We start from the raw sequence: 27,294 nt of genomic DNA, 5'->3' as shown, positions 1-27,294 counted from the left end.
CGCGGAGGGCTTCTCTACCCACCCGCAGCGGTGGTTTCTCTCTTTCTCAGGAGCGGGAGGGAGGGGAGAAAGCGGAGGGGAGGGGGAAGGCTAGGAGCCGAGGGGCGGCTGGAGCCGAACCGGAACCACTAGCGTGGCCCCGCCCTCGTCCCGGAGCCGCAGAGTACCCTGGCGCGCCTAATAGGACAAACCTTGCGCAGGCAGCGATAAACTGACACCATCACTTCCGGGTTATCCCCACGGCTGCCCCCTCCTTAGCAACCGCGTGGGGTTGCTAAGCGGAAGTGCCTTCAAAGCAACCCACCCCCATTTCTTCTGGGACTACCAGATATATCGGGAGCACTCAGCTCTCCTTTGGCAACACGCTCTTACCTTCTGCCCAAGATCTTAGACTGAGTACACGCTTCGCTGCCAGAGGCACGAAACCCATTCCGCTTTTCCCTTCAACTGTACTCCTCCACCAAGCCCCCCATCTCTATATACTCCTGCTCCCTCCCACCCTCAATCCCGTGGCTGACCCAGTGGCTGTACGTAAGGCTCCTCTCTCAGGTGCCTCGAGGGAATTGTTTTCTAACGGTTTAGCAAGCATCTCCCTCTTGTGGATTTTTAATTGTGTTTCAACCAGATTTTTTTAATTTCCTTCAATGTTGTGAAAGCTTTTTCATGCACTTAGTTCTCCTGTGACAGCCCATGAAGACGAATGGTTAGAAAAATGTTTGTCTTCACCTATATTTTGTAAGAGCTGCACGTGTTTGTGTAAGGTCTGGAATTAACCTAGCCAAATGGAAGAGGCAAAAAAGATTCAATGTAACTCGACACTTACTTTAATCCTTAAAACAGAGAGTAGGGCACATGTTCTCAGGACTTCTTGAGACTGCGCCTCGGGAAAAGGAAAACAAAACAAAACAAAACAGAAAACAAAGAAAAAGGCTAAAGGGAGCCCATAATCAAGTTCGGGAAGGAAGAAAACTAATCCTCCACTCAAAACTCAAAATAGTCCGGGCGCAGTGACTCACACCTGTAATTCCAACACTTTGGGAAGCCCCGGCAGGCGGATCACGATGTCAGGAGATGGAGACCATCCTGGCCGACATGGTGAAACCCCGTCTCTACTAAAATACAAAAAATTGGCCGGGGGTGGTGGCGCGGGCCTGTAGTCCCAGTTACACGGGAGGATGAGGCAGGGGAATTGCTTGAACCCGGGAGGCGGAGATTGCAGTGAGCCAAGATTGTGCTATTGCACTCCAATGGCACTCCAGCCTGGCGACAGAGCGAGACTCCGTCCCAAAAATAATAAATAAATAAATAAATAAATATACAAAAATTAGCCGGGTGTGGTGGCGTATGCCTGTAGTCCCAGCTACTCGGGAGGCTGAGGCAGGAGAATCGCTGGAACCCGGGAGGCGGAGGTTGCAGCGAGCCAAGATCGCGCCACTGCACTCCAGCCTGGCGGCAGAGCTAGACTCCGTCTCAAAAAAAAGAAAAAAAAAATCCTCAAAATAAACTTTCATACCGACACTATGGATAATAAAAGAGACCTCATTTATTGTGTCTGGGTGATTTGGGGTTTGAAAACATTTGAATTGGTTGAGGTAAAAGTCAACAAAATAATACTGGAGAACAAGAACTGGTATCTGGGGGCCTGGCGCGGTGGTTCACGCCTGTAATCTCAGCACTTTGGGAGGCCAAGGCCTGCAGATCACCTGAGGTAAGGAGTTCGAGACCAGCCTGGCCAACCTGGTGAAACCCCGTCTCTACTGAAAATACAAAAATTAGCTGGGCGTGGTGGCGGGCGCCTGTGATCCCACCTACTCGGAAAGCTGAGGCAGTAGAATAACTTGAACCCAGGAGGCGGAGGTTGCAGTGAGCCGAGATTGTGCCATTGCACTCCAGCCTGGGCGACAGAGCGCGACTCCGTTTCAAAAAAAAAAAGAATAAAGAATAAAAAAAGGAAAAGAACCCATATCGTTATGGCAGGTAAATATTCAGAGAAATGCAGTTGGGCATTCAGAGAAAAATGAGTAAAAATCTTCATTTGGTTTTCCGATCTTAAATAAATCTGCTTACAAGCAGAATGCTTAACAGTAGCTCCTAAATTTGTTTTCTATTCTATGGTAGTGAATATACTTGACACGGCAGGCTCTAATTCTATTGATCATGATAACCTCTTTATAGTCACCAAAATTGAACTGTTGTCCACCTTAACTGGGACAGACAGGAAATGAGCTTTGGTCACTTAAACGAAACACCGTCTATTGGTTTCCTGTATGCATGAGACAGGGTTAAATTGATTCACCATAGGTAATCACTTCAGCAAAACCTTTAGGAAATCACTTCAAGCTCAAATGAGTCTATAGGATGTTTAATACATTTCCACTTCTGCCATTGACATGAATACATATGGGAGCATATACACATGCACAATTCAAATGGAATTTCAGCTCATCCACTAATTGTTCCTTTAAAAACCTGGGCGGGATGCAGTGGCTCACGCCTGTAACCTCAGCACTTTGGGAGGCCAAGGTGGGTGGGTCAAATGAGTTCAGAAGTTTGAGACCAGCCTGGCCAACATGGAGAAACCCCATCCCTACCAAAAATAAAAAATAAATAAAAAATAAAAATTAGCCAGGTGTGGTTGTGGATGCCTATAATCCCATCTACTTGGGAGGCTGAGGCAGGAGAATTGCCTGAAACCAGGAGGCGGAGGTTGCAGCGAGCTGAGATCACGCCATTGCACTCCAGCCTGGGACACAGCAAGACTCCATCTCCAAGAAAAAAAAAAAAAAAAAATCTGGCTGAAAGTGAAAAGTGGTAAACATGTTACCCTGACAAAACAGAGCTTGGTATTTCAATTGCCAAACAGGTTTAAATATCAAAAAACCTTGAAATAGTAAATGAGCTCCATGAATAATAACATATCTAAAACTATGATAGACTAGGATGTTTCAAAAAATTAAAACATGATTATGGTAAATAATAAATGTGTTCTATAGAAAGAAATGTTTTATTGAGAAAATCAATAGTTATGATTAAATGTGATAGTGTAAGCCAGTGTAGAAATTCAAATTCCTATGCATCACTCATTTTACCCACTGCCTGAAGAAAAATGATTTATAAGCAGCATTTGTTTACATCCTCTCTTCCTACAGCTTTTTTTTTTTTTTTTTTTTTTGAGATGGAGTCTGGCTCTGTTGCCCAGGCTGGAGTACGGTGGCACGATCTCGGCTCACTGCAAGCTCCACCTCCCCAGTTCACGCCATTCTCCTGCCTCAACCTCCCGAGCAGCTGGGACTACAAGCACCCGCCCCTGCACCTGGCTAATATTTTGTATTTTTTTTAGTAGAGATGGGGTTTCACCGTTGTCTCAATCTCCTGACCTCGTGACCTACAGCTTTTTTAAAACTGGCACTTTTGTATAGGTATATGAATAACTGGCTTGACTCCTAATTCGTAACGTGTCCTCTATTCTATTATTTCAACATACTCATTGCTTTGAAGTCTCTAAAGATGGATAGTACAAACCCCACCTAAAATTAGGTATGTGAGTTTAACTACACTTTTGTGATTTTTGTGAGGAATCCATATTCTCTTTTTTCTTCTTCTTCTTCTTTTTAGACAGGGTCTCATTCTGTCACCCAGGCTGGAGTGGAGTGGCACGATCTTGGCTCACTGCAGCCTCCACCTCGTTGGCTCAAGCGATCCTTCTACCTCACCCTCCCAAATAGCTGGGACTACAGGCGTGCAGAGCGCCACCACACTCGGCTAATTTTTGTATTTTTTTGTAGAGATGGGATCTCACTATGTTGCCCAGGCTGGTCTTGAACTCCTGACCTCAAGCAATCCACTTGACTCAGCCTCCCAAAGTGCTGGTATTATAGGTGTGAACTACCACACCTGGCTAATTTTTGTATTTTTTGTAGGGATGGGGGGGGTCTCACTTTGTTGCCCAGGCTGGTCTTGAACTCCTAAGGCCTCAGTTTTTCCAAGTGCTGGGATTACAGGTGTGAACTACCACACCCGGCCATGAATCCATATTCTTTTTTTTTTTTTTTTTTTTTTTTTTTTTTTTTTTTTTTTGAGACGGAGTCTCGCTCTGTCGCCCAGGCTGGAGTGCAGTGGCGCGATCTCGGCTCACTGCAAGCTCCGCCTCCCGGGTTCACGCCATTCTCCTGCCTCAGCCTCCCGAGTAGCTGGGACTACAGGCGCCCACAACCGCGCCTGGCTAATTTTTTGTATTTTTAGTAGAGACGGGGTTTCACCGTGGTCTCGATCTCCTGACCTTGTGATCCGCCCGCCTCGGCCTCCCAAAGTGCTGGGATTACAGGCGTGAGCCACCGCGCCCGGCCCAATCCATATTCTTAATATGAACTATAAGACAGTGCTCTCAGATCTGGGCTAGATCTCAAATAGCCCTCATTAAGTCAGTACAGTACCTTCATCCTACAGATCAATATGGGACTTCCAAACTTTTCTCCCACTCTCTTGAGCTATCTTCATTTTTTTATTGCCTTTTGTAATCATTTTAAAACTTAACATATCTAATGTATATTGGAGAAACCCAATATGCTGTGACTCAATTATTAATATTTAAGTATTGTTAGAGTTACATTGGTATCTTCAAACATAAAATACCAGAACTAGGCCAGGCATGATGGCTCATGCCTGTAATCCCAACACTTTGGGAGGCCAAGGTGAGTGGATCACTTAAGGTCAGGAGTTTCAGACCAGCCTGTCTCTACTAGAAAAAAAAAAGAATACAAAAAATTAGCTGGCTGTGGTGGTGGGTGCCTGTAATCCCAGTTACTTGGGAGGCTGAGGCAGGAGAACCTGGGAGGTGGAGGTTGCAGTGAGCCTAGATCACACCACTGAACTCCAGCCTGGGTGACAGAGCCAGACTCTGTCTCAAACAATAAAAAATAAATAAAATATCAAAACTAGAGTCTAACAATTAATGAATGTTTGGAGTCAATAAGAAGAAATTTAGCCAAACTTACCATTTATGTGCCTAAGCAATATACAATATAAAAGACATAGTCTCTTACACAAGGGACTCAGAAAAAGTCACTTAGGATACATATGACATAAACCATTGAATGTTAAGGCTTAGAAAGCTTGAAGACATAACATCCTTAGGAAGGCTAAAGATATAACAACTACCTAATAATTGAAGGTTGTGGCCGGGCACAGAGGCTCACACCTGTAGTCTCTCTCCCACTTCCATATGCTATTCTCAAAGGTAAAAGAAACCATCATAACAATGATGGTTGAACCAAGGCTCAGTTGAACATTTTTTTCTGAAAGTGAGTTAGCCTGAAGATTCTAAGTACAGTAGAATTTGTAAGTAGTATACACATGAGAAAAGTGCATTTAGTTTAGGCTTTATATTCCACGTTTTTGTCTGTTGAGACAGGGTCTCCCTCTATAGCGCAGGTTAGAGTGCAGTGATGTGATCATGACTCACTGCAGCCTCAACCTCCTGGACTCAAGCAATTCTCCCACCTCAGCCTACAAAGTAGCTGGGACCAGAGATGTGTGCCACTATGCCCGGCTTTTTTTTTTATTATTTGTAGAAATGAGGCTTATGATGCCCAGGCTGGTCTCAAACTCTTGAGCTCAAGTGATCCTCCCACCTCAGCCTCCAAAAGTGCTGGGAGTACAGGTGTGAGTCACTGCACACAGGCAAAATTCTACTTTTTATAGAATCTCATTGGAGAGATGAGCGAGAAAAAATAAAAAGCATTCGACATCTTTTAAATAAGTCGGCCGGGCATGGTGGCTCACGCCTGTAATCCCAGCACTTTGGGAGGCCGAGGTGGGCGGATCACAAGGTCAGGAGATCGAGACCACGGTGAAACCCCGTCTCTACTAAAAATACAAAAAAAAAAAATGAGCCAGGCGCGGTGGAGGCGCCTGTAGTCCCAGCTACTCGGGAGGCTGAGGCAGGAGAATGGCGTGAACCCTGGGGGCGGAGCTTGCAGTGAGCCGAGATCGCGCCACTGCACTCCAGCCTGGGCGACACAGCCAGACTCCGTCTCAAAATAAATAAATAAATAAATAAATAAATAAATACGTTTGAGCTCTCTTTATAATTTTCTCTTGAGTATTTGCTCTTCCTTTGTAAAACTATGGAAACACAAAATACATATGATGCTCACAATGCTCTAGCATTCAAAAATTCAGGAGTAGTTTTAATCATTATCTGGTCAGGAATAACACAAGCAGTAAAATTTGAATAATGCATTAAAAGAAAAAAAAACAAACTGGGCGCGGTGACTCACGCCTATAATCCCAACACTTTGGGAGGCTGAGGCTCGTGGATCACCTGAGGTCAGGAGTTCGAGACCAGCCTGATTAACATGGACAAACCGTGTCTCTACTAAAAATACAAAATTAGCCTGGCATGGTGGCACATGCCTGTAATCCCAGCTACTCAGGAGGCTGAGGCAGAAGAATCGCTTGAACCCGGGAGGCAGAGGTTGCAGTGAGTCAAGATTGTGCTATTGCACTCCAGCCTGGGCAACAAGAGCGAAACTCCATCTCAAAAAAAAAAAAAACAAAAAACAAAACAGATTAACTTTGTGAAGGGTACAAATTAAAACCTTGGTTTTGGCTGGGCGTGGTGGCTCACACCTTTAACCCCAGCAGTTTCAGAGGCTGAGGCGGAAGGATCGCTTGAGCCCAGGGGTTCAAGACCAGTTTGTGACAGAGCAAGACCGCATATCTAAAAAAAAATTAAAAATTAGCTGGGCATGGTGGCGCATGCCTTAGTCCCAGCTACTCAGGAGGCTGACGCGGGAGGATTATTTGAGCAAGGGAGGTTGAGGCTGCAGTGAGCTGAGATCACACCACTGCACTCTGGCCTGGGCAATAGAGTAAGACCCTGCCTCACCCTGCCTCAAAATCAATCTATCTATCTTAGTTTAACTATCTTCTTAATGGGTAGATTTTACTTTTCTCCCCCGCCCCGAGGCAGAGTCTCGCTCTGTCACCCAGGCTGGAGTACAGTGGCACGATCTCGACTCACGCAAGCTCCGCCTCCCAGGTTCACGCCATTCTCCTGCCTCAGCCTCCCGAGTAGCTGGGACTACAGGTGCCCACCACCACGACCGGCTAAGTTTTTGTATTTTTAGTAGAGACGGGGTTTCACCATGTTAGCCAGGATGGTCTCAATCTCCTGACCTCGTGATCCGCCCGCCTTGGCCTCCCAAAGTGCTGGGATTACAGGCGTGAGCCACCGTGCCCGGCCAGATTTTACTTTTTAATTCAGTTTCAACGAAAAGAAGGGGTCTATACTTCCCTTCTGTTTAGAAAAGCTAAGTTGCCATGGTACATTTTGAAAATGCTTTGAAAAGGAAACATTATGTATAAATTTGCCTAATCAAAGTGAGGCATTATCAAACATATACTTGAAAAGATTCATTTTTTTTTTTCAGAGGGAGTCCTGCTCTGTGGCCCAGGCTGGAGTGCAGTGACATGATCTCAGCTCACTACAACCTCTACCTCCCAGGTTCAAGTGATTCTCCTGCCTCGGCCTCCCAAGTAATTGGGACTACAGGCACCAACCACCATGCCCAGCTAATTTTTGCATTTTTATTATTTATTTATTTATTTATTTAAGATGGAGTCTCACTCTGTCACCCACCCTGGAGTGCAGTGGCGCAATCTGGGCTCACTGTAACCTCCGCCTCCCAGGTTCAAGTGATCCTCCTGCCTCAGCCTCCCAGTAGCTGGGATTATAGGTGCCCGCGATCACACCCAGCTAATTTTTGTATTTTTAGTAGAGATGGGGTTTCATCATGTTGACCAGGCTGGTCTTGAACCCCTGATCTCAGGTGATCTGCCCACCTTGGCCTCCCAAAGTGCTAGGATTATAGGCGTGAGACACCACGCCCAGTCTTTTTTTGCATTTTTAGTAGAGTCGGAGTTTCACCATGTTAGCCAGGCTGGTCTCAAACTCCTGACCTCATGTGATTCACCTGCCTTGGCCTCCCAAAGTGCTGGGAATATAAGCATGAGCCACTGCTCCCAGACTGAAGTTGAATTTAGGCGTGTAATTGTTTCTAAAAAATTTGAACCTTGGCCAGGTGCAGTGACTCACACCTGTAATCCTAGCATTTCGGGAGGCCGAGGCAGATGGATCACAAGGTCAGGAGATCAAGACCATCCTGACTAACACGGTGAAACCCCGTCTCTTCTAAAAATATTTAAAAAATTAGCTGGGCATGGTGGCAGGCACCTGTAATCCCAGCTACTCAGGAGGCTGAGGCAGGAGAATAGTGTGAACCCGGGAGGTGGAGCTTGCAGTGAGCCAACATTGCGCCACTGCACTCCAGCCTGGGCAACAGAGCGAGACTCTGTCTCAAAAAAAAAAAAATCCCAGCACTTTGGGAAGCCCAGTCAGGCGGATCACCTGAGGTCAGGAGTTGGGAGTTAGAGACCAACCTGGCCAACATGGTGAAACCCCGCCTCTACTAAAAATGCAAAAATTAGCAGGGCGTGGTGGCCAGCGCCTGTAGTCCCAGCTACTCCGGAGTCTGAGGTAGGAGAATTGCTTGAACCTGGGAGGCGGAAGTTGTTGTGAGCCGAGATCATGCCACTGCACTCTGGCCTGTGGGGTGACAGAGCGAGACTCCATCTGAAAAAAAAAAAAAGAAGAAAAGAAAAGAAAAATAGCAAATCAACTGTCAGACCCATTAAAACTTGACTTTAATAGATTTTTTTAAACTACTCCTTAAAAATAAACCTAATTATCGAATAAATACTTGGGGTTTTAGAAACTCAGCTCCCAATTCAGTAACATTCTGTTTAATAATATCCACCTCTAAAAGACAAAGCAAAAAATATAATCTACGATCATCAGGACTCAAACAGTTTGGAAGGTGTTAAGATCAGGTCAATGCTCTGATTTGTATTTGGAAAGAATAAAATAGGATATAACTTTAGGGAGCACACAAATGGATAGTATATTGTAAAAATAAGTATACACTTATTACAAACATATTTCAGAAAAATATGCCTACTAAAATGATTAATTTTGACCACAGGCTGCTGCAAAAAGTGTGATGAGGAATATTATACCTACTTCTTCAATTATACCTCTGGTTATGTTGAAAAATGTCATAGTAGCTCTGAGGGGTTTTGCCAAGCCTACGGGTTTATGGAATGATTTGCCTTTCATGTTATATTGACTTCCAACTTTAAAATTGTATTTTATGATAGCGAATCAAATGCATATCCTAGGAAAAATTCTTTTTTTTAAGAGACAGGATCTGGTTCCACTGTGCATGCCACCATGCCAGGCTAATTTTTTTTATTATTGTTTATATTTTTTTCTTTCTTTTTTTTTTTTTTTTAAGACATTGTCTCACTCTGTTGCTCAGGCTGGAGTGCAGTGGCACTATCTTGGCTCACTGCAACCTCCGCCTCCCGTATTCAAGCGATTCTCCTGCCTCGGCCTCCTGAATAGCTGGGATTACAGGCATGTGCCACCATGCCTGGCTCATTTTTTCATTTTTAGTAGAGACAGAGTTTCACCATGTTGGCTAGGCTGGTCTTGAACTCCTATCTCAGGTGATCCACCTACCTTGGCCTCCCAAAGTGCTGGGATTACAGGTGTGAGCCACTGTGCCCAGTCTGTTTTAAAATTTTTTTAGAGATAGGGTTTCTCTATGTTGCTTGGGTTGGTCTCCAACTCCTGGACTCAAGCAAACCTCCCTCCTCAGTCTCCTGAGAAGCCACTGTGCCCACCATGATTCTATCCTAGTATTTTATCTTTTTTGTTATTGCTGTGTAGAGGCATTTTCAACCGTTTAAACCCTCAAGACCAAATTATCTTTAAATTTTTTTAAAGAGAAGATATCCACCCAAGGTTTTTCGACATTGTGTCTTTGGCCTCCTTGACAAAAAAAGGGTAGAGTAAGTAAGGTTTAATTAATACTGAATTTTTTTAATGTGCAAAAGTCTAACTCTGCTTTTTAAAGCAAATAGAAGGAGTGACAATATGGCACCATTCCAATAATCAAACACCAATAAAAATGGCAGCAGTACAACAATTTAAGCAAATCTCAAATACAGCATACTTGTAATTAGAACACAATGCAATGACTAGATTTTAGCAAGAACAAGACACTTAATTTGGTAAAAGAAACCAAACAATGCATTATACTGAATACTAAGCTAAGTTACCATAATTAGTCTTACAAATTCTCAAATTTCACAACTACTTTTGAACATCTAAATTTAAGCCTAAATTTCTTAATTAAACGCCTGTTCAACAAAGCTAATTGGAACAAACACATTTATGTAAATTTACATTCTAGAATACCAGGGTAAACAAGGAGACGTTATTTAAAGATGAATGAGAAAGTTCTATTCTTTTTCATCATTTGTGTGATCAGGCTGCAAAGGACACTCTCTGTGGAAAGAAGAGAGAACATCAGTAGCCATCCAAGTATCAACTGTTTGAAAAAAATAGTTACAAACCTATACAAATCAGGAACACTAATTAATAGTGCAGTAGATCTGGTTAAATGACTAGAAGTGAAAGAAAATTGCCGGGCGCGGTGGCTCAAGCCTGTAATCCCAGCACTTTGGGAGGCCAAGGTGGGTGGAACATCTGAGGTCAGGAGTTCAAGACCAGCCTAGCCAACATGGTGAAACCCCATCTCTACTAAAAGTACAAAAATAGCCGGGCAGTGGTGGTGTGTGCCTGTAATCCCAGCTACTTGGGAGGCTAAGCCAGGAGAATCGCTTGAGTGTGGTGGGTGGAGGTTGAAGTGAGCTGAGACCGTGCCATTGCACTCCAGCCTTGAGGACAGAGACCCTGCCTAAAAAAAATTAGCTGATCGTGGTGGCATATGCTTATAGTTCCAGCTACTCAGGAGGCTGAGGCAGGAGGATTACTTCAAGGTTGCAGTGAGCCATGATTGATTGTGCCACTGCACTCCAGCCTGGGAAACAGAGCAGGATTCTATGTCAAAAAAAAAAAAAAAAAAAGAAGAAGAAGAAGAAGAAAAAAGAAAAACCCCAAAATTGTTAGAATAGAATAGTTGCAGCATTTGAAAAATAATTTACATTATCCCAAAGTCAGGCAGGGCACTATGGCTCATGCCTCTAATCTCAGCACTTTGGGAGGCTGAGGCGGGTGGATCACCTGAGGTCAGGAGTTCAAGACCAGCCTAGCCAAAATGGTGAAACCCATCTCTACTAAAAATACAAAAATTAGGCTGGGCGTGGTGTCTCAAGCCTGTAATCCCAGCACTTTGGGAGGCCGAGACGGGCGGATCACGAGGTCAGGAGATCGAGACCATCCTGGCTAACACGGTGAAACCCCGTCTCTACTAAAAAATACAAAAAACTAGCTGGGCGAGGTGGCGGGCGCCTGTAGTCCCAGCTACTCGGGAGGCTGAGGTAGGAGAATGGCGTAAACCCAGGAGGCGGAGCTTGCAGTGAGCTGAGATCCGGCCACTGCACTCCAGCCTGGGCGACAGAGCGAGACTCTGTCTCAAAAAAAAAAAAAAAAAAAATTAGCTGGGCATGGCAGCAGGTGCCTGTAATCCCAGCTACTTGGGAGGCTCAGGCGGGAGAATTGCTTGAACCTAGGAGGCGGAGGTTGCCATGAGCCAAGACTGAGCCATTGCACTCCAACCTGGGCAACAAGAGCGAAACTCCATCTCAAAAAAAAAAAAACAAAAAACAAAGTCATTTTGTACTGATTACAGGGGTTTTTTTTTGAGACAGGGTCTCACTCTGTCACCAGGCTGGAGTGCAGTGGCACGATCTCGGCTCACTGCAACCTCTGCCTCCTGGGTTCAAGCGATTCTCCTGCATTAGCCTCCCAAGTAGCTGGGACTACAGGCACGCACCACCACGCCCAGCTAATTTTTTTGTATTTTTAGTAGAGATGGGGTTTCACCATGTTGGCAAGGCTGGTCTTGATCTCTTGACTTCATGATCCGCCTGCCTTGGCCTCCCAAAGTGCTGGCATTACAGGCATGAGCCACCATGCCCAGCCTCATTACACTTTTTATGGAGGAAAAGTCCATTCAAAACTTAATCAAAAACTTTTTTTTTTGGTTTATTAGAGTTGACAAAGATTTGTGAGATCTGCTCTAAAATTCTTGGTTTTCAAATCAGATCCAGCAATCCTTGATAGTCATAGAACTAGGTAGTGAAAGAAGGAAGTAAAAATGAAGGCACTCAGATTTGTTATAAGATTATCATTAGCCAGGCACAGTGGCTCACACCTGTAATCCCAGCACTTTGGGAGGCCGACGCGGGCAGATCACAAGGTCAGGCAATCAAGACCATCCTGGCTAACTCGGTGAACCCCTATCTCTACTAAAAAAAAATACAAAAAAATTAGCCGGGCGTGGTGGTGGGTGCCTGTAGTCCCAGCTACTAGGGAAGCTGAGGCAGAATGGTGTGAACCCGAGAGGTGGAGCTTGCAGTGAGCCCAGATCTCACCACTGCACTCCAGCCTGGGTGACAGAGCGGGATTCCATCTCAAAAAAAAAAAAAAAAAAAAAGTTATCGTTAATGGCTGGGGGCGGTGGCTCATGCCTGTAATCCTAGCACTTTGGAAGGCCAAGCAAGGCAGGTAGATCACCTGAGGTCAGGAGTCCGAGACCAGCCTGGCCAACATAATGAAACCCCGTCTCTACTAAAAATACAAAAAAATTAGCTGGGCATGGTGGCACATGCCTGTAATTCCAGCTACTCAGGAGGCAGAGGCAGGAGAATCACTTGAACCCAGGAGGCAGACTCCAGCCTGGGCAACAAGAGCAAAAACTTCGTCTCAAAACAAAAACAAAAACAAAAAAAGATTATCATTAACTCGTTGTTAGATAACAAAGATATCTTCATTGTATTTTCCTGGAAATTAAATCAAATTAACAAATGAACATTATCATAACCCAGACTTCCTTTGTGCAAGGGCCTGATTTACTTTAAGCATCGTAACTCTGTTAAAGGTTTAAGTAGATAGTCTTTCTTGATTCTGACTCTTACCCCACACAACTACTGGGAGTTTACCCTGCCTTTGGGGAAAAAATAAGGCCATGGGAATAACCATATTCCATAGAGAGTTTATATCATAAATCCTTTCTAATAAACTCATTTATTATTTCAAAAAAGGGGTAATTACAATGCTCCTAAACAATGGCAAATCTAAGAACAGGACCTAAAGAAATAATATAGGCCGGGCGCGGTGGCTCAAGCCTGTAATCCCAGCACTTTGGGAGGCCGAGACGGGTGGATCACGAGGTCAGGAGATCGAGACTATCCTGGCTAACATGGTGAAACCCCGTCTCTACTAAAAATACAAAAAACTAGCCGGGCGTGGTGGCGGGCGCCTGTAGTCTCAGCTACTTGGGAGGCTGAGGCGGGAGAATGGCGGGAACCCGGGAGGCGGAGCTTGCAGTGAGCCGAGATCACGCCACTGCACTCCAGCCTGGGAGACACAGCGAGACTCCGTCTCAAAAAAAAAAAAAAGAAAAAAAAAGAAATAATATAAACCTCTATTACCTAGGCTTATGTCACAGATTTTATAATACCATGGATTAAAGTGCTTTATGAGAATATATGTGTAATCTCTTTTCATAGGGTGGAAAGGCTACAATATAGGTTTTATTCCTGTGATGACCAGTGTTATAGTCACATTTGGCTATGTTGCTAAATATTTTATTTACTTAATGTAATTCACAAGTAATTCAAGAAGTCTGAAATATATTCTAAAGCTAGTCTTGACTATTAGCTTGTTCCTATTGGAAAAAAGAACGAGGAAGAATGGTACCAGACATTGAGAGAGAACTAGAAGAAATTTATAGGATCAGGAAAGCAAGCTTATTAAAAAGCTTTATCCAAAATGTATCCCTTTGGGGCCAGGCATCATGGCTCAGTGTAATCCCAACACTTTGGGAGGCTGATGTGGTAGGATTGCTTGTTGCCAGTGTAGGCAACATAGCAAGGCGTGGTCTCCACTAAAAATTTAAAATTAGCCAGGAGCAATGGCATGCATCTATAGTCCCAGCTGCTCAGGAGGCTGAAGTGGGAAGATTGCTTGAGTACAAGAAGTCAAGGCTGCAGCGAGCTATGATCCCACCACTGCACTCCAGGCTGGGTAACAGCAAAATCCTGTCTCTAAAAAAAAAAAAAAAAAAAAAGGTATCCTTTTGGTTGTTGATTTTTATGGAAACCAGAAATCATGATAGTGATATAACAACAAAGCCTAAGATTTAGTTACTGTAAATAACTCACAACATGGATCATAGGCATTTAATTACCATTTACCAAATGAGCTTATGAACAGCAATGAATAATTTCTTTTTTTTGAGATGGAGTCTCGCTTTGTTGCCCAGGCTGGAGTGCAGTGATGGCTCACTGCAACCTCTGCCTCCCAGGTTCAAGTGATTCTCCTATCTCAGCCTCCCCAGTAGCTAAGATCAGAGGCACGTGCCACCATACTCAGCTAACTTTTGTAATGAATAATTCTTAATATTTTATATGCTTTCATATGTCAAATACTTTGTTTTAGTTACTCGTTCAGCCATCTATTTTTATCTAGTTTGTGTTCAAGGCAAATCCATTCCAAACACAATGTACAATCCAAAACAGATGTAACAGATATAGAACGTACAAATAAGAAGTAAAAGGGACTGTTCAGTCCCACATACCATAGGTCAAGATCTGTTGGATCTGTTTGTTCCCTTGTAGGTTTCTAAAGATGGCAAACATTGCCTTAAGACTTATTAAAGCTACTATGGCCATATGGGATACAGGAACAACTAAGCATCAGTGTGTGACCATGTGAACCAAAGATTTCATGGAGTGTCCTTTTTTTTTTTTTTTTTTTTTTTTTTTGATAGAAACACAGTCTGGTTCTGTCACCCAGGCTGGAGTTCAGTGGCACAATCACAACTCACTGCAGCCTTGAATGCCTGGGCTCAAGCAATCCTCCCACCTTAGCCTCCAGAGTGGTCAGGACTACATGTGTGCGCCACCATACCCAGCTAATTTTTTTTTTCCTGTAGAGACATGGTCTCATTATGTTGCCCAAGCTGGTCTCGAACTGCTGGGCTCAAGCAATCCTCCCCCTTCAGCCTCCCAAAGTGCTAGGCATGCCTGGCCTCATGGAGTATGGATTTCTTTTTTTTTCTTGAGACAGATTCTCGCTCTGTTGCCCAGGCTGGAGTGCAATGGCATGATCTCGGCTCACTGCAACCTCCACCTCCCGAGTTCAAGCGATTCTCCTGCCTCAGCCTCCGAAGTAGCCAGGATTATGGGCATCTGCCACGAAGCCCAGCTAATTTTTGTATTTTAAGTAGAGACGGGGTTTCACCACGTTGGCCAGGCTGGTCTCAAACTCCTGACCTCAGGTGATGCACCTGCCTTGGACTCTCAAAATGTTGGGATTACAGGCATGAGCCACCGCGCCCAGAATGAAGTGTCTATTCCTAAAAAGGCTTCTATACATCAAGACAGTTGTAAAAGTTTTACTTACAGGAATCAAGTCCACTTATGCTTAGGCCCAGGCTCTATCTAAAAATATTGACTATTATAGAAAGTGTCCCCAATGTAGCTAATCAGACTAATTTTTTTTTTTAAACTATTTGCAGAAAGCACAAAAGCATTGTGAATTTAATGCAGACAAATTTCTGGTCTTCACTTTGCAAATACAGAACCAGATTTGTTATTTTGCTTATTTCATGTTTTTTTTTTTTTTTTTGAGACGGAGTCTCACTCTGTCACCCAGGCTAGAGTGCAGCGGCATGATCTGGGCTCATTGCAAGCTCCCCCTCCTGGGTTCACGCCATTCTCCTGGCTCAGCCTCCCGACTAGGTGGGACTACAGGTACCCACCACCATGCCCGACTAATTTTTGTATTTTTAGTAGAGATGGGGTTTCACTGTGTTAGCCAGGATGGTCTTGATCTCCTGACTTCATGATCCGCCTGCCTCAGCCTTCCAAAGTGCTGGAATTACAGGTGTGAGCCACCATGCCCAGTCTTTTTTTTTTTTTTTGAGATGAAGTCTCTGTTGCCCAGGCTAGGCTGGAGTGTAGTAGCACGATCTTGGCTTACTGCAACCTCTGCCTCCTGAGTTCAAGTGATTCTCCTGCTTCAGCCACCTGAGTAACTGGGATTACAGGCACTCACCACCATGCCCAGTTAATATTTGTATTTTTAGTAGAAATGGGTTTTCACCATGTTGGCCAGGTTGGTCTCAAACTCCTGACCTCAGGTTATCCGCCCGCCTCGGCCTCCCAAAGTACTGGGATTACAGGCGTGAGCCACTGTGCCCAGCCCACAACTTAATTTAAAGATTAATCAAATATGCCTTCAAAACAGATCAATTTTTTTTTTAGACAGAGTCTCGCTATGTCATCCAGGCTGGAGTGCAGTGGTGCAATCTTGGCTCACTCCACCTCCAGGGTTCATGTGATTCTTGTGCCTCAGCCTCCTGAGTAGCTGGGATTACAGGTGTGTGCCACCACATCCAGCTAATTTTTGTATTTGTAGTAGAGACCGAGTTTCACCATGTTTGCCAGGATGGTCTTGAATTCCTGGTCTCAAGTGATCCACCCACCTTGGCCTCCCAAAGTGCTGGGATTACAGGCATTAGCCACTGTGCCTGGCCCAGATCAACGTGGTTTTTTTTGTTGTTTTTGTTTTTTTTGAGACGGAGTCTCGCTCTGTCGCCCAGGCTGGAGTGCAGTGGCGCGATCTCCGCTCACTACAAGCTCCACCTCCCGGGTTCACACCATTCTCCTGCCTCAGCCTCCCGAGTAGCTGGGACTATAGGCACCTCCCACCACGCCTGGCTAATTTTTTTTGTATTTTTAGTAGAGATGGGGTTTCACCGTGTTCGCCAGGATGGTCTCTATCTCTTGACCTTGTGATCTGCCCGCCTCAGCCTCCCAAAGTGCTGGGATTACAGGCGTGAGCCACCGCGCCTGGCCGGATCAACTTTTTTAACCCACCTTCTGCACAAAAAATGATCAATTTTTAAGTTGTAAAAATTATTCAACATGTATAAAGTCACCTCTTAATTTCAAGATTAATCAAATATGCCTTCAAAAGAGATCAAATTTTAACCCACCTCCTATACCAAAAAAAAATCAGTTAAGTTGTGAAAATTATTTGACATATACAAAGATAAAAAAGGCACTATTTTAAAATTAGTTGAAGTCAATGTACTTCTAATTTTTGGAATCCAGTTAAGTATGGTAACTAAAAAATCTGGCATTCTTGTTGAATTGGAATGGGTGATAGGAAATGCCTACTATTTCACTTTTAAGTGTATATGCAAGAATTAGTCATGCTTGGATTTGGAGTAGATTCCAGTCTATCATTGCTCTGGCACATTTCAATTACCACATAGAAAGTCAAATGCAATGGCAAATCCAAAGCCCTAGACTAAAGAGTTAAGTGCCCTTGGCCGGGAGCGGTGGCTCACGCCTGTAATCCCAGCACTTTGGGAGGCCAAGGTGGGCGGATCATGAGGTCAGGAGATCGAGACCATCCTGGCCAACATGGTGAAATCCCGTCTCCACTAAAAATACAAAAATTAGCTGGGTGTGGTGGCATGCACCTGTAATCCCAGTTACTCAAGAAAGGCACGAAAAACGCTTGAACCCAGGAGGCAGAGGTTGCAGTGAGCCAAGATGGCACCACTGTACTCCAGCCTGGGCGACAGAGTGAGACTCCATCTCAAAACAAACAAACAAAAGAAACAGAGTTAAGTGCCCAAGAGGAGTGAAAACTTAGCAATGTAAATCTAGAGCATATCAGCATTAAATTAGGATGGCTGAAACAATACAGAGAATATTTATAGTAACATCTGGTAGTTTCTTCCAATGTACATATATAATAAATAGAATCATAGAAGCTTTTTATATTACCTAATCATTTTACAGCCTTACAGATTTAACAAACTAAAATGAAAACTGAATCTCCATTCCATAGTTCATCCTTTTTCTCTAGATGAAAGTGAAATTATTATTATCAAAAAAGAGGTTTTTTTTCAAGATAGAGTTTTAAGTGTCCATATTTCTTAAGCCACGCTTAATAATCTCTTTAACTAATTTTTTGACGTTGTCTTTCTCCTCTGTCTTATACATGAAACTCCAACAGATTTAATATTGGCATTTATCATCTAGTCCAATCCTTCAGATGCTCTTTAAACCAGTCCAGTTTGAGACTCTCAAGCATTTCTCTGTTAATAAAATAAGGAGTGAAATTAGTAGATTTGATGAAGACCTGGTTTTTTTCCTTGCCACACTGAACTTCTAGGCACCATTTGGATTCGGTTTTAGAGTATGAGTTGGAGAACTGTAGCTGTTTCTTGACCTGTCTCTTAATGGTAGAGATGTAGAAGGGCAAGCAAGACCACAAGGAGACTGGCTGTAGGCTGTAGGGCGCTGTTGGAGGGCTTTGTGGTCTCGGCTGCAGTAGCTTCCGGCGTGCTGGTTAAAGGAACAAATGAAGAAACCAGAACGGGTAGGAGCAGCGCCAGAAGCAGTAGACCCAGACCAAGCATGGCCACCATCCCCTTACCCATTTGGATCAGTGTGCCATGTGTCCAGCTTGCTGCTCAGTGTGCTGGAGGATGGGTAGCTCCTGGCTGGTGCAGGGGAGATAGCAAGTAGGGTTTTATATTCAAGGGGCATCATAATGGCAGTGACATCACTCTCTTTCCTCCTACATCCAGGCAAATACTTTGTTTTGAAACAAAACATTTAAGTTGTTTAGAAAGCCTGGACCTGGCCGGGCGTGGTGGCTCACGCCTGTAATCCCAGCACTTTGGGAGGCCAAGGTGGGCGGATTACAAGGTCAGGAGATCGAGACCATCCTGGCTAACACAGTAAAATCCCATCTCTACTGAAAATACAAAAAACTAGCCAGGCGTGGTGGTGGGTGCCTGTAGTCCCAGCTACTCAGGAGGCTGAGGCAGGAGAATGGCATGAACCTGGGAGGTGGAGCTTGCAGTGAGTCGAGATCGTGCCACTGCACTCCAGCCTGGGTGACAGAGCGAGACTCCATCTCAAAAAACAAAACAAAAAAAAGAAAGTCTGGACCTTATTAATTACAAATCTATAAAAAGGCAGTCTTCGAATCTTTTTTTCCCAAGTAGCATGATTTTTCCCTTGTATTTCTTTTCTGTCTCATATGACCTTCAGAAATTTTTCTTGATTCTTAAAAGTGATGCATATTTGTTGTTAAAGGTTGTTAGCATACAGTATGAGAAGAGGTTTTTACCCAGAGATAAGCATTATTGATATGTGGTATATTTTCATATAGTACATATACATGTATTTACACAGTAAAGATTGTACTTTTGTATCCAGAATTTTGGGTTAACAATTATCGGAGCATTTTCCCGTCATTAAAAATGTAAAAGGTATGGTTTAATTAGCTTCTTAAAAAGTCTGTGGCTGGGCATGGTGGCTCATGCCTGTAATCCCAGCACTTTGGGAGGCTGAGGCGGGCAGATCATGAGGTCAGGAGATTGAGACAATCCTGGCTGACACAGTGAAACCCCGTCTCTACTAAAAATACAACAAAATTAGCTGTGTGTGGTGGTGGGCACCTGTAGTCCCAGCTACTCAGGAGGCTGAGGGAGGAGACTGGCGTGAACCTGGGAAGCAGAGGTTGCAGTGAGCCGAGATTGCACACTGCACTCCAGCCTGGGCAACAGAGCGAAACTCCGTCTCAAAAAAAATAAAAAATAAAAAAAGTTTGTACATTGGCCAGGTGTGGCAGTTTATGCCTGTAATCCCAGCACAGTGGGAGGCCAAGGCAAGCAGATTACCTGAGCTCAGGAGTTCAAGACCAGCCTAGGCAATCTGGTGAAACCTCATCTCTACCAAAAATACAAAAAATTAGCTGAACTCCATGGCACATGCCTGTAATTCCAGCTACTTGGAAGGCTGAGGTGGGAGAATCAATCGAACCCAGGAGGTGGAGGTTGAAGTGAGCGAAGATTGGGCCACTGCATTATCTCCTGGGTGACAGAGTGAGACCCTCATATCAGGAAAAAAAAAAAAAAGGAAGAAAGAAAGAAAGAAAGAAAGGAATGAGATATTCATGAAATATAATGGATGAATGAAACTTGGAAACTTTTTTTTAAAGGTTGCACACCAAGTTTGGTGTGTATAGTTTTATCCCTACTTTTTGTTTTTCACTATTCTTATGTACTTACAGAGAAGTTGTAAAGACAATACACCATGGTATTAGTCTTGGTTGGTTCCAGGTGATGGGGATTTCTATATTTTCCAACTTTTCCATATTGGTGATATTTTTTATTTTTATTTTACTTGATATTTTTTTGAGATGGAGTCTCACTCTGTACCCTAGGCTGGAGTACAGTGGCGCAATCTCAGCTCGCTGCAACCAACACCTCTCAGGTTCAAGCAATTCTCCTGCCTCAGCCTCCTGAGTAGCACGCCGGCTAATTTTTTGTATTTTTAGTAGAGACGGGGTTTCACCATGTTGCAAGATGGTCTTGACCTCCTGATCTCGTGATCTGCCCGCCTCGGACTCTCAAAGTGCTAGGATTACAGGGGTGAGCCACCGCGCCCGGCCTATTTCTATTTTTATTTTTGACACAGGGTGTCACTTTGTCACCCATGCTGGAGTACGGTGGTGGGAGCTCGGTTCACCGCAAACTTCATCTCCCAGGGTCAAGCGATTCTCCCACCTCAGCCTCCCGAGTGGCTGGGATTATAGGCGGCGCCACCACCCTCTTGGTAGAGAAGGGGTCTCACCATGTTGCCCAGGCTGGTCTGGAACTCCTGAGCTCAAGCAATCTGCCCACTGTAGCCTCCCAAAATGCTAGGATTACAGGCATGAGCCACCGCACCCAGCCTGGTTATATATTTCTTGTGGAAGTTGAACTGGTAGTTTTTTAAAGGGCAGGATTAATGGAATTCAAGCTAGATAAGCCAACATGGAAATTGCCTTGTAAGAAAAGCCTAAAGGAAAAAGACAGTAAAACTTAAAGACTCAATACACTAAGTTCATAGTTAATGACATAGCACTTATGTAAATGGGAAATGATCCTCTTTGAGAGATTGGGAAGAGTAAAAAGAATACTTTTTACTAATGTTTGAAATTTGGGGCCGGGCGCGGTGGCTCAAGCCTGTGATCCCAGCACTTTGGGAGGCCGAGACGGGCGGATCACGAGGTCAGGAGATCGAGACCATCCTGGCTAACACGGTGAAACCCCGTCTCTACTAAAAAAATACAAAAAACTAGCCAGGCGAGGTGGCGGGCACCTGTAGTCCCAGCTATTCGGGAGGCTGAGGCAGGAGAATGGCGTGAACCCGAGAGCCGGAGCTTGCAGTGAGCTGAGATCCGGCCACTGCACTCCAGCCTGGGTGACAGAGCGAGACTCCGTCTCAAAAAAAAAAAAAAAAAAAAGAAATTTGGTGGCTGGGTGCAGTGGTTCACGCCTGTAATCCCGTAATTTGGGAGGCTAAGGTGGGTAGATCACGAAGTCAAGAGTTCAAGACCAGCCTGGCCAACAAGGTGAAACCCCGTCTCTACTAAAATTATGAAAATTAGCTGGGCATGGTGGCACATGCCTGTAATCCCAGCTACTTGGGAGGCTGAGGCAGGAAAATTGCTTGAACCCGGGAGACGGAGGTTGCAGTGAGCTGAGATAGCATCACTGCCCTCCAGCCTGGGCAACAGAGCAAGACAGTCTCAGAAAAAAAAAAAAAGAAATTTAGGAGTGAGTTATAATAAGAAATTAGTAAGGCCGGGCGCGGTGGCTCAAGCCTGTAATCCCAGCACTTTGGGAGGCCGAGGCAGGTGGATCACGAGGTCAGGAGATCGAGACTATCCTGGCTAACATGGTGAAACCCCGTCTCTACTAAAAATACAAAAAACTAGCCGGGCGTGGTGGCGGGCGCCTGTAGTCTCAGCTACTTGGGAGGCTGAGGCGGGAGAATGGCGTGAACCCGGGAGGCGGAGCTTGCAGTGAGCCGAGATCACGCACTCCAGCCTGGGAGACACAGCAAGACTCCGTCTCAAAAAAAAAAAAAAAAAAAAAAAAAAAAAAAAAAAAAAAAAGAAATTAGTAGAAGTTTTAAAGAACTTTTTTTGCATTTTCTTATCAGCTTGAAGAGAAAATTGACTCAATATCCTGTATGTCCTTTACTTTCAAGAAGATAAATATTTTATTTATTTATTTTTATTTTTTTATTTATTTATTTTATTTATTTTTTTATTTTTTTTTTTTGAGACGGAGTCTCGCTCTGTCACCCAGGCTGGAGTGCAGTGGCGCAATCTCGGCTCACTGCAAGCTCCGCCTCCCGGGTTCACGCCATTCTCCGGCCTCAGCCTCCCGAGTAGCTGGGACTACAGGCGCCCGCCACTGCGCCCGGCTAATTTTTTTCTATTTTTAGTAGAGACGGGGTTTCACCATGGTCTCGATCTCCTGACCTTGTGATCCGCCCGCCTTGGCCTTCCAAAGTGCTGGGATTACAGGCGTGAGCCACCGCGCCCGGCCTATTTTTTTTTGTTTTGAGACAGAGTCTCACTCTGTACCCCAGGCTGGAGTGCAGTGGCGCGAAAATGAGATACATGTGCAGAACATGCAGTTTTGTTACATAGGTTTATGTGTGCATGGTGGTTTGCTGCACCAAGCAATTCTTTTGTTTCAGCCTCCTGAGTAGCTGGGACCAGAGGTGTGCACCATCACACCCAGCTAATTTTGTACTTTTAGTAGAAACAGGGTTTCCCCATGTTGGCCAGGCTGGTCTCAAACTCCTGGCCTCAAGTGATCCTTCCGCCTCGGCCTCCCAAAATGCTGGGATTACAGGCGTGAGATAAATATTTTCTTTATATTCCAGAATATAATAACTTACTTTCTCTTTGCTTTTCCTAAGCCACTGCTTCCTGCCTCTTCAGGAATCTGATTCTCTTTTTCAGAATCTTTAGAGGACAACCTAAAGAATTCTCCAATTCCTTTTTGCCACTTGGGAGTTGGGCGCACGCAAACGGGATTCCCTCCTGCATATTTATTTTCAGCTGTAAAATATAAACAGATGGAACTAGATAAGTGCTAAGAATACAATCGCCATTCCTTAAACAACTTAATTCCTTCTTTAAGATCAAATTCTCAAAGGTATCAAATAATCTTTATTTAAGATATACAACTGAAAGAATTAGAAAATGTGACACAATAAAGCTGTATTCAACCAATAAACTCTGTGATGGTTATCTTAGCAAAAACAGTAGTAACAGAATTTTTACAACTGAAAAATATTTTTATATTTTGTCCACAAGCAGAGCTATTCAAATACTCTTGCCAGGCTCAGGGGCTCATGCCTGTAATCCCAGCACTTTGGGAGGCTGAGGAGGGTGGATCACAAAGTCAGGAGTTCGAGACCAACCTGGTCAACATGGTGAAACCCCATCTCTACTAAAAATACAAAAATTAGCTGGGTGTGGTGGCACGTGCCTGTATTCCCAGCTACTCGGAAGGCTGAGGCAGGAGAGTCACTTGAACCAGGGAGTCGGAGATTACAGTGAGCCAAGACCACACCACTGCACACCCCAGTCTGGCAACAGAGCGAGACTCTATCTCAAAATATATATATATATATTCTTAAATCTCCTGACATACTGAAGTTTGACACACTTTTTCCTAAGATAGGACCATGTAGTATAAAGTGCTAACATTTTACTTTCTAAGGTCATTTAGTTAAAGCACGTATAAGAGGCATTGTGAAAGTCTCCACAAAAGTAGATTCCATTTTTCAAAGCACCTGGCTCCTTTTCAATTCATAAGAGAAATCCAATTCCTGGTGGTTTTCTTTTTTTTTTTTTTTATTATGGAGTCTAGCTCTGTTGCCTAGGCTGGAGTGCAGTGGCACAATCTCAGCTTACTGTAGTCTCTACATCCCGAGTTCAAGCGATTCTCCTGCCTCAGTGTCCCGAGTAGCTGGGATTACAGGCACCCGCCACCACGCCCAGCTAATTTTTTTTTTTTTTGGGAGATGGAGTCTAGCTCTGTTGCCCAGGCTGGAGTGCAGTGGCATGATCTCAGCTCACTGCAAGCTCCGCCTCCCAGCTTCACGACATTCTCCTGCCTCAGCCTTCCTAGCAGTTGGGACTACAGGCGCATGCCACTATGCCTGGCTAATTTTTTTATTTTTAGTAGAGACAGGGTTTCACCGTTCTAGCCAGGATGGTCTTGATCTCCTGACCTCGTGATCCACCCACCTTGGCCTCCCAAAGTGCTGGGATTACAAGCATGAGCCACCCCACCCAGCCAATTCCTGGTTATTTTTAAACAGTAATATAAGGAGAAATTAAGGGAAAATTTTTGCCTTTTTATAAAGTAATGACCAGGAACAAATTATTCAGTTACTACAAATCTTTTGCTTTAAGCTAAAACATTTGCTTTAACAACTCTAGTTGTTAAAGAACACTTACAAAAGTTGTTTCCATATAGACTCTGAAGTTATAGTGTTTGTACTTATTTATTTATTTACATTTATAAAAATAGCAATGGGATTTTGCCATGTTGCCCAGGTTGGTCTGAAACTCCTGGCTGAGGCAACCCTCCTGCCTTGGCCTCCAAAAGAAGGAATGGTATATAAAAGACAGTGATCTTTTGGTTCACAATTTTCCCAAAGGATCCTGACAGGAATGCTTTTACTACTAGAAAACATACAGCAGCAGCTGGGCGCGGTGGCTCACGCCTGTACTCCCAGCACTTTGTGAGGCCGAGGCAGTCGGATCATGAGGTCAGGCACTAGAGAGCAGCCTGGTCAACAAGGTGAAACCCTGTCTCCACTAAAGATACAAAAATTAGCCGGGTGTGGTGGTGCATGCCTGTAATTCCAGCTACTCAGGAGGCTGAGGCAGAAGAATTGCTTGAACCTGGGAGGCGGAGGTTGCAATGAGCCACTCCACTGCACTCCAGCCTTGGTGACAGAGCGAGACTGTCTCAAAAAACAAAAACAAAAAAAAATGTACAGCAGCAACAGATTCAAACCCAACTCCACTGATTTAGTTGTGTGACCTTTATCAAGTTATATAAACCGAGATTAAATTTCCTTATCTTTAAAATAGGGATATTACCCATTTCATACATTCAATTATTGAGATTAAAAATAGAGATTTTTTTTAATGCCTTAAAGGATGCATTTATTCAACATATATTCAGTAAGGGCCTATTCAGTCGGCTCTGGTGATTCAGTAGTGGACCAGACAATGGGATGTGACTCTAATGAAATTTCGTCAGGCCAGGCATGGTGGCTCATGCCTGTCATCCCAGCACTTTGGTAGGCTGAGGCGGGAGGATTGCTTCAGCCCAGGAGTTCGAGACAAGCCTGGGCAACATGATGAAACCCCGTCTCTACAAAAAACACAAAAATTAGGCGGGCGTGTGGTGGCATGTGCCTGCAGTCCAGCTACTTGGGAGGAGCCTGAAGTGGGAGGATCATTTGAGCCCTGGGGTCAAAGCTGCAGTATGGTGTGATTGCACCACTGCACTCAAGCCTGGGCAACGGAGTGAGACCCTGTTTCAAAAAAAAAAGAAAAAAGAAAAAGAAACTTAGTCTAGTGGTACAGGGTATAAGTTACTCTCAAACAATTCATCAACTTTTATTTCCTTTTATCTGAAGAGATCAAAGTAGTAAATGTTTTCTAATGAAATGTTTCGAATAGGGAGAAATTTGAATTGACTTAAAAACCCATGAAGTCCTAAACAGTGTTCCCCTTTACGTTCTTAACTAAATCTTGTAGCGTTAATCTCCCTGTCTGCCAAACTTCCTACTGAAAGGAATGAGGTACCAGATGACAGGGCATTTTCTCATCTTCCATGCACAGAAAGACCAGCGTGAAACTATTTCCCTTGCTGGGTTTCACTCCTACTCTCCCAAAGACAGTATTAGGAGCTGCAAAGTTGGAGAAAACCCATAGACATTACATTTAAAAAAAAAAAAAAAAAGAGGAAGAAAGGAAAAATAAGCAAACAAAAACATTTTTATTAAAGTTTAGTAGACATTGCAATGAGCACTCAGCACTGTCAATGATTGTCCAAACCCTTAATCTAATAAGGAGGCTTTTAAATAGCCTCTGACAGTATTTAAATAACCTCTGTCAATATTAAGAAAAATAATAGCCGGGAGTGGTGACTTATGTCTGTGGTCCCAGCACTTTGGGAAGCTGAGGCAGGCAGATCATGAGGTCAGGAGTTTGAGATCAGTCTGGCCAACATAGTGAAACCCCATATCTACTAAAACTACAAAAAAATTAGCCAGGTGTGGTGGTGTGCACCTGTAATCCCAGCCACTTGGGAGGCTGAGGCAGGAGAAGCGTGTGAACCCGAGAGGTGGAGGTTGCAGTGAACCAAGTTCACACCATTACACTCAAGCCTGGGCAACAGTGCAAGACTGTCTCAAAAAAAATAAAAAAGAAAAAGAAAAATACTAAACCAAAAAAGAAAAATTGATAGGATGGCCATGGTGGCTCACACCTGTAATCCCAATAGGAGGATTGTTTGAGCCCAGGAGTTTGAGACCAGCTTAGGCAACATAGTGAGACCCCTGTCTCTACAAAAAAATAGAAAAAAAAAAGCCTGGCGTGTTGGCATGCACCTGTAGTCCCAGCTACTTGGGAGGCTGAGGTGGGAGGATTGCTTAAGCCCCATAAGTGGAGGCTGCAATGAGTAGTGATTGCACCACTGCACTCCAACCTGAGCGACAAAGTGAGATCCTGTCTAAAAAAATAAAAGAAAAGAAAAATAGGCTTGATGATAAGTTGTGCTGGTCCTTAACTCCAAGGCTCGAGATTCTCTTCCATGAGACCCCCCTCACCTCTACCCTAGCCAGCCAAAAGGCCCAGCCTCTCTCATTATATCACAGGGCGAGGAAGAAATTCGGGCGTGAGTACCTCAAGAAAAAGTAATTCATGGCAAGCCAGGGGCTTGCAGGTGCCAGGCCTGATCCCCTAATTTTAGGAGGGCTCTTCTTACCTTTCCTCGATGAAACTGGTGTCGAATTAGTGGCAGAGGTGGAAGAACCAAGCACCTTCCTAGGGGCTCGAGCAGCCACCACTGTGAAGAGAGGCAAAAGAGGGTATTCAGAAGGGGCAAGAGGGTTTGGATACCGAGTCCTGGACCCAGCGGCTTGGAGAGGAAAGCCTGGCGATCCAGAACAGCAGGATAACCTTACCCTGCCCCTGCGACTTCATCTTCAAGGTAAAGGGGCCGACCGGCTGCTCCCTGGCTAGCTAGATGAGTTTGGCGCACAGGGCCCAGGGGGACCTCTGGCGTCTGT

General features: G+C 44.3%; 1 protein-coding gene across 14 annotated transcripts in view; it reads right to left on the bottom strand.

The window, feature by feature from the left end:
- Positions 1-27,294, bottom strand: part of PCLAF (PCNA clamp associated factor) — a 118,548-nt gene that overhangs the window by 85,652 nt on the left and 5,602 nt on the right. For 6 of the 14 annotated variants that reach the window (XR_011625294.1, XR_011625293.1, XR_011625297.1 and 3 more), the window contains 4 exons: positions 26,991-27,071; positions 22,870-23,032; positions 17,899-18,462; positions 10,281-10,414 (listed from right to left, as the gene is read on the bottom strand). Coding sequence is in view for 5 of the 14 variants with exons in the window: in XM_071099362.1 (XP_070955463.1) it covers positions 14,034-14,139; positions 22,870-23,032; positions 26,991-27,071 (350 nt within the window). In the remaining 9 variants the exon portion in view is untranslated. Of the gene's footprint in view, positions 1-8,507; positions 8,636-10,280; positions 10,415-13,951; positions 14,140-17,898; positions 18,463-22,869; positions 23,033-26,990; positions 27,072-27,294 lie in introns of those variants that run through there. The other 8 variants (XR_011625296.1, XR_011625299.1, XR_003020621.2 and 5 more) reach the window with 8 other exon arrangements.

This window comes from Macaca nemestrina, chromosome 7 (assembly GCF_043159975.1).
Source record: "Macaca nemestrina isolate mMacNem1 chromosome 7, mMacNem.hap1, whole genome shotgun sequence".
In the NCBI taxonomy this organism is placed as follows: Eukaryota; Metazoa; Chordata; class Mammalia; order Primates; family Cercopithecidae; genus Macaca; species Macaca nemestrina.
The sequence above is the reverse complement of the archived record's forward strand: the minus strand, read 5'-3'. Positions and strand labels throughout refer to the sequence as shown.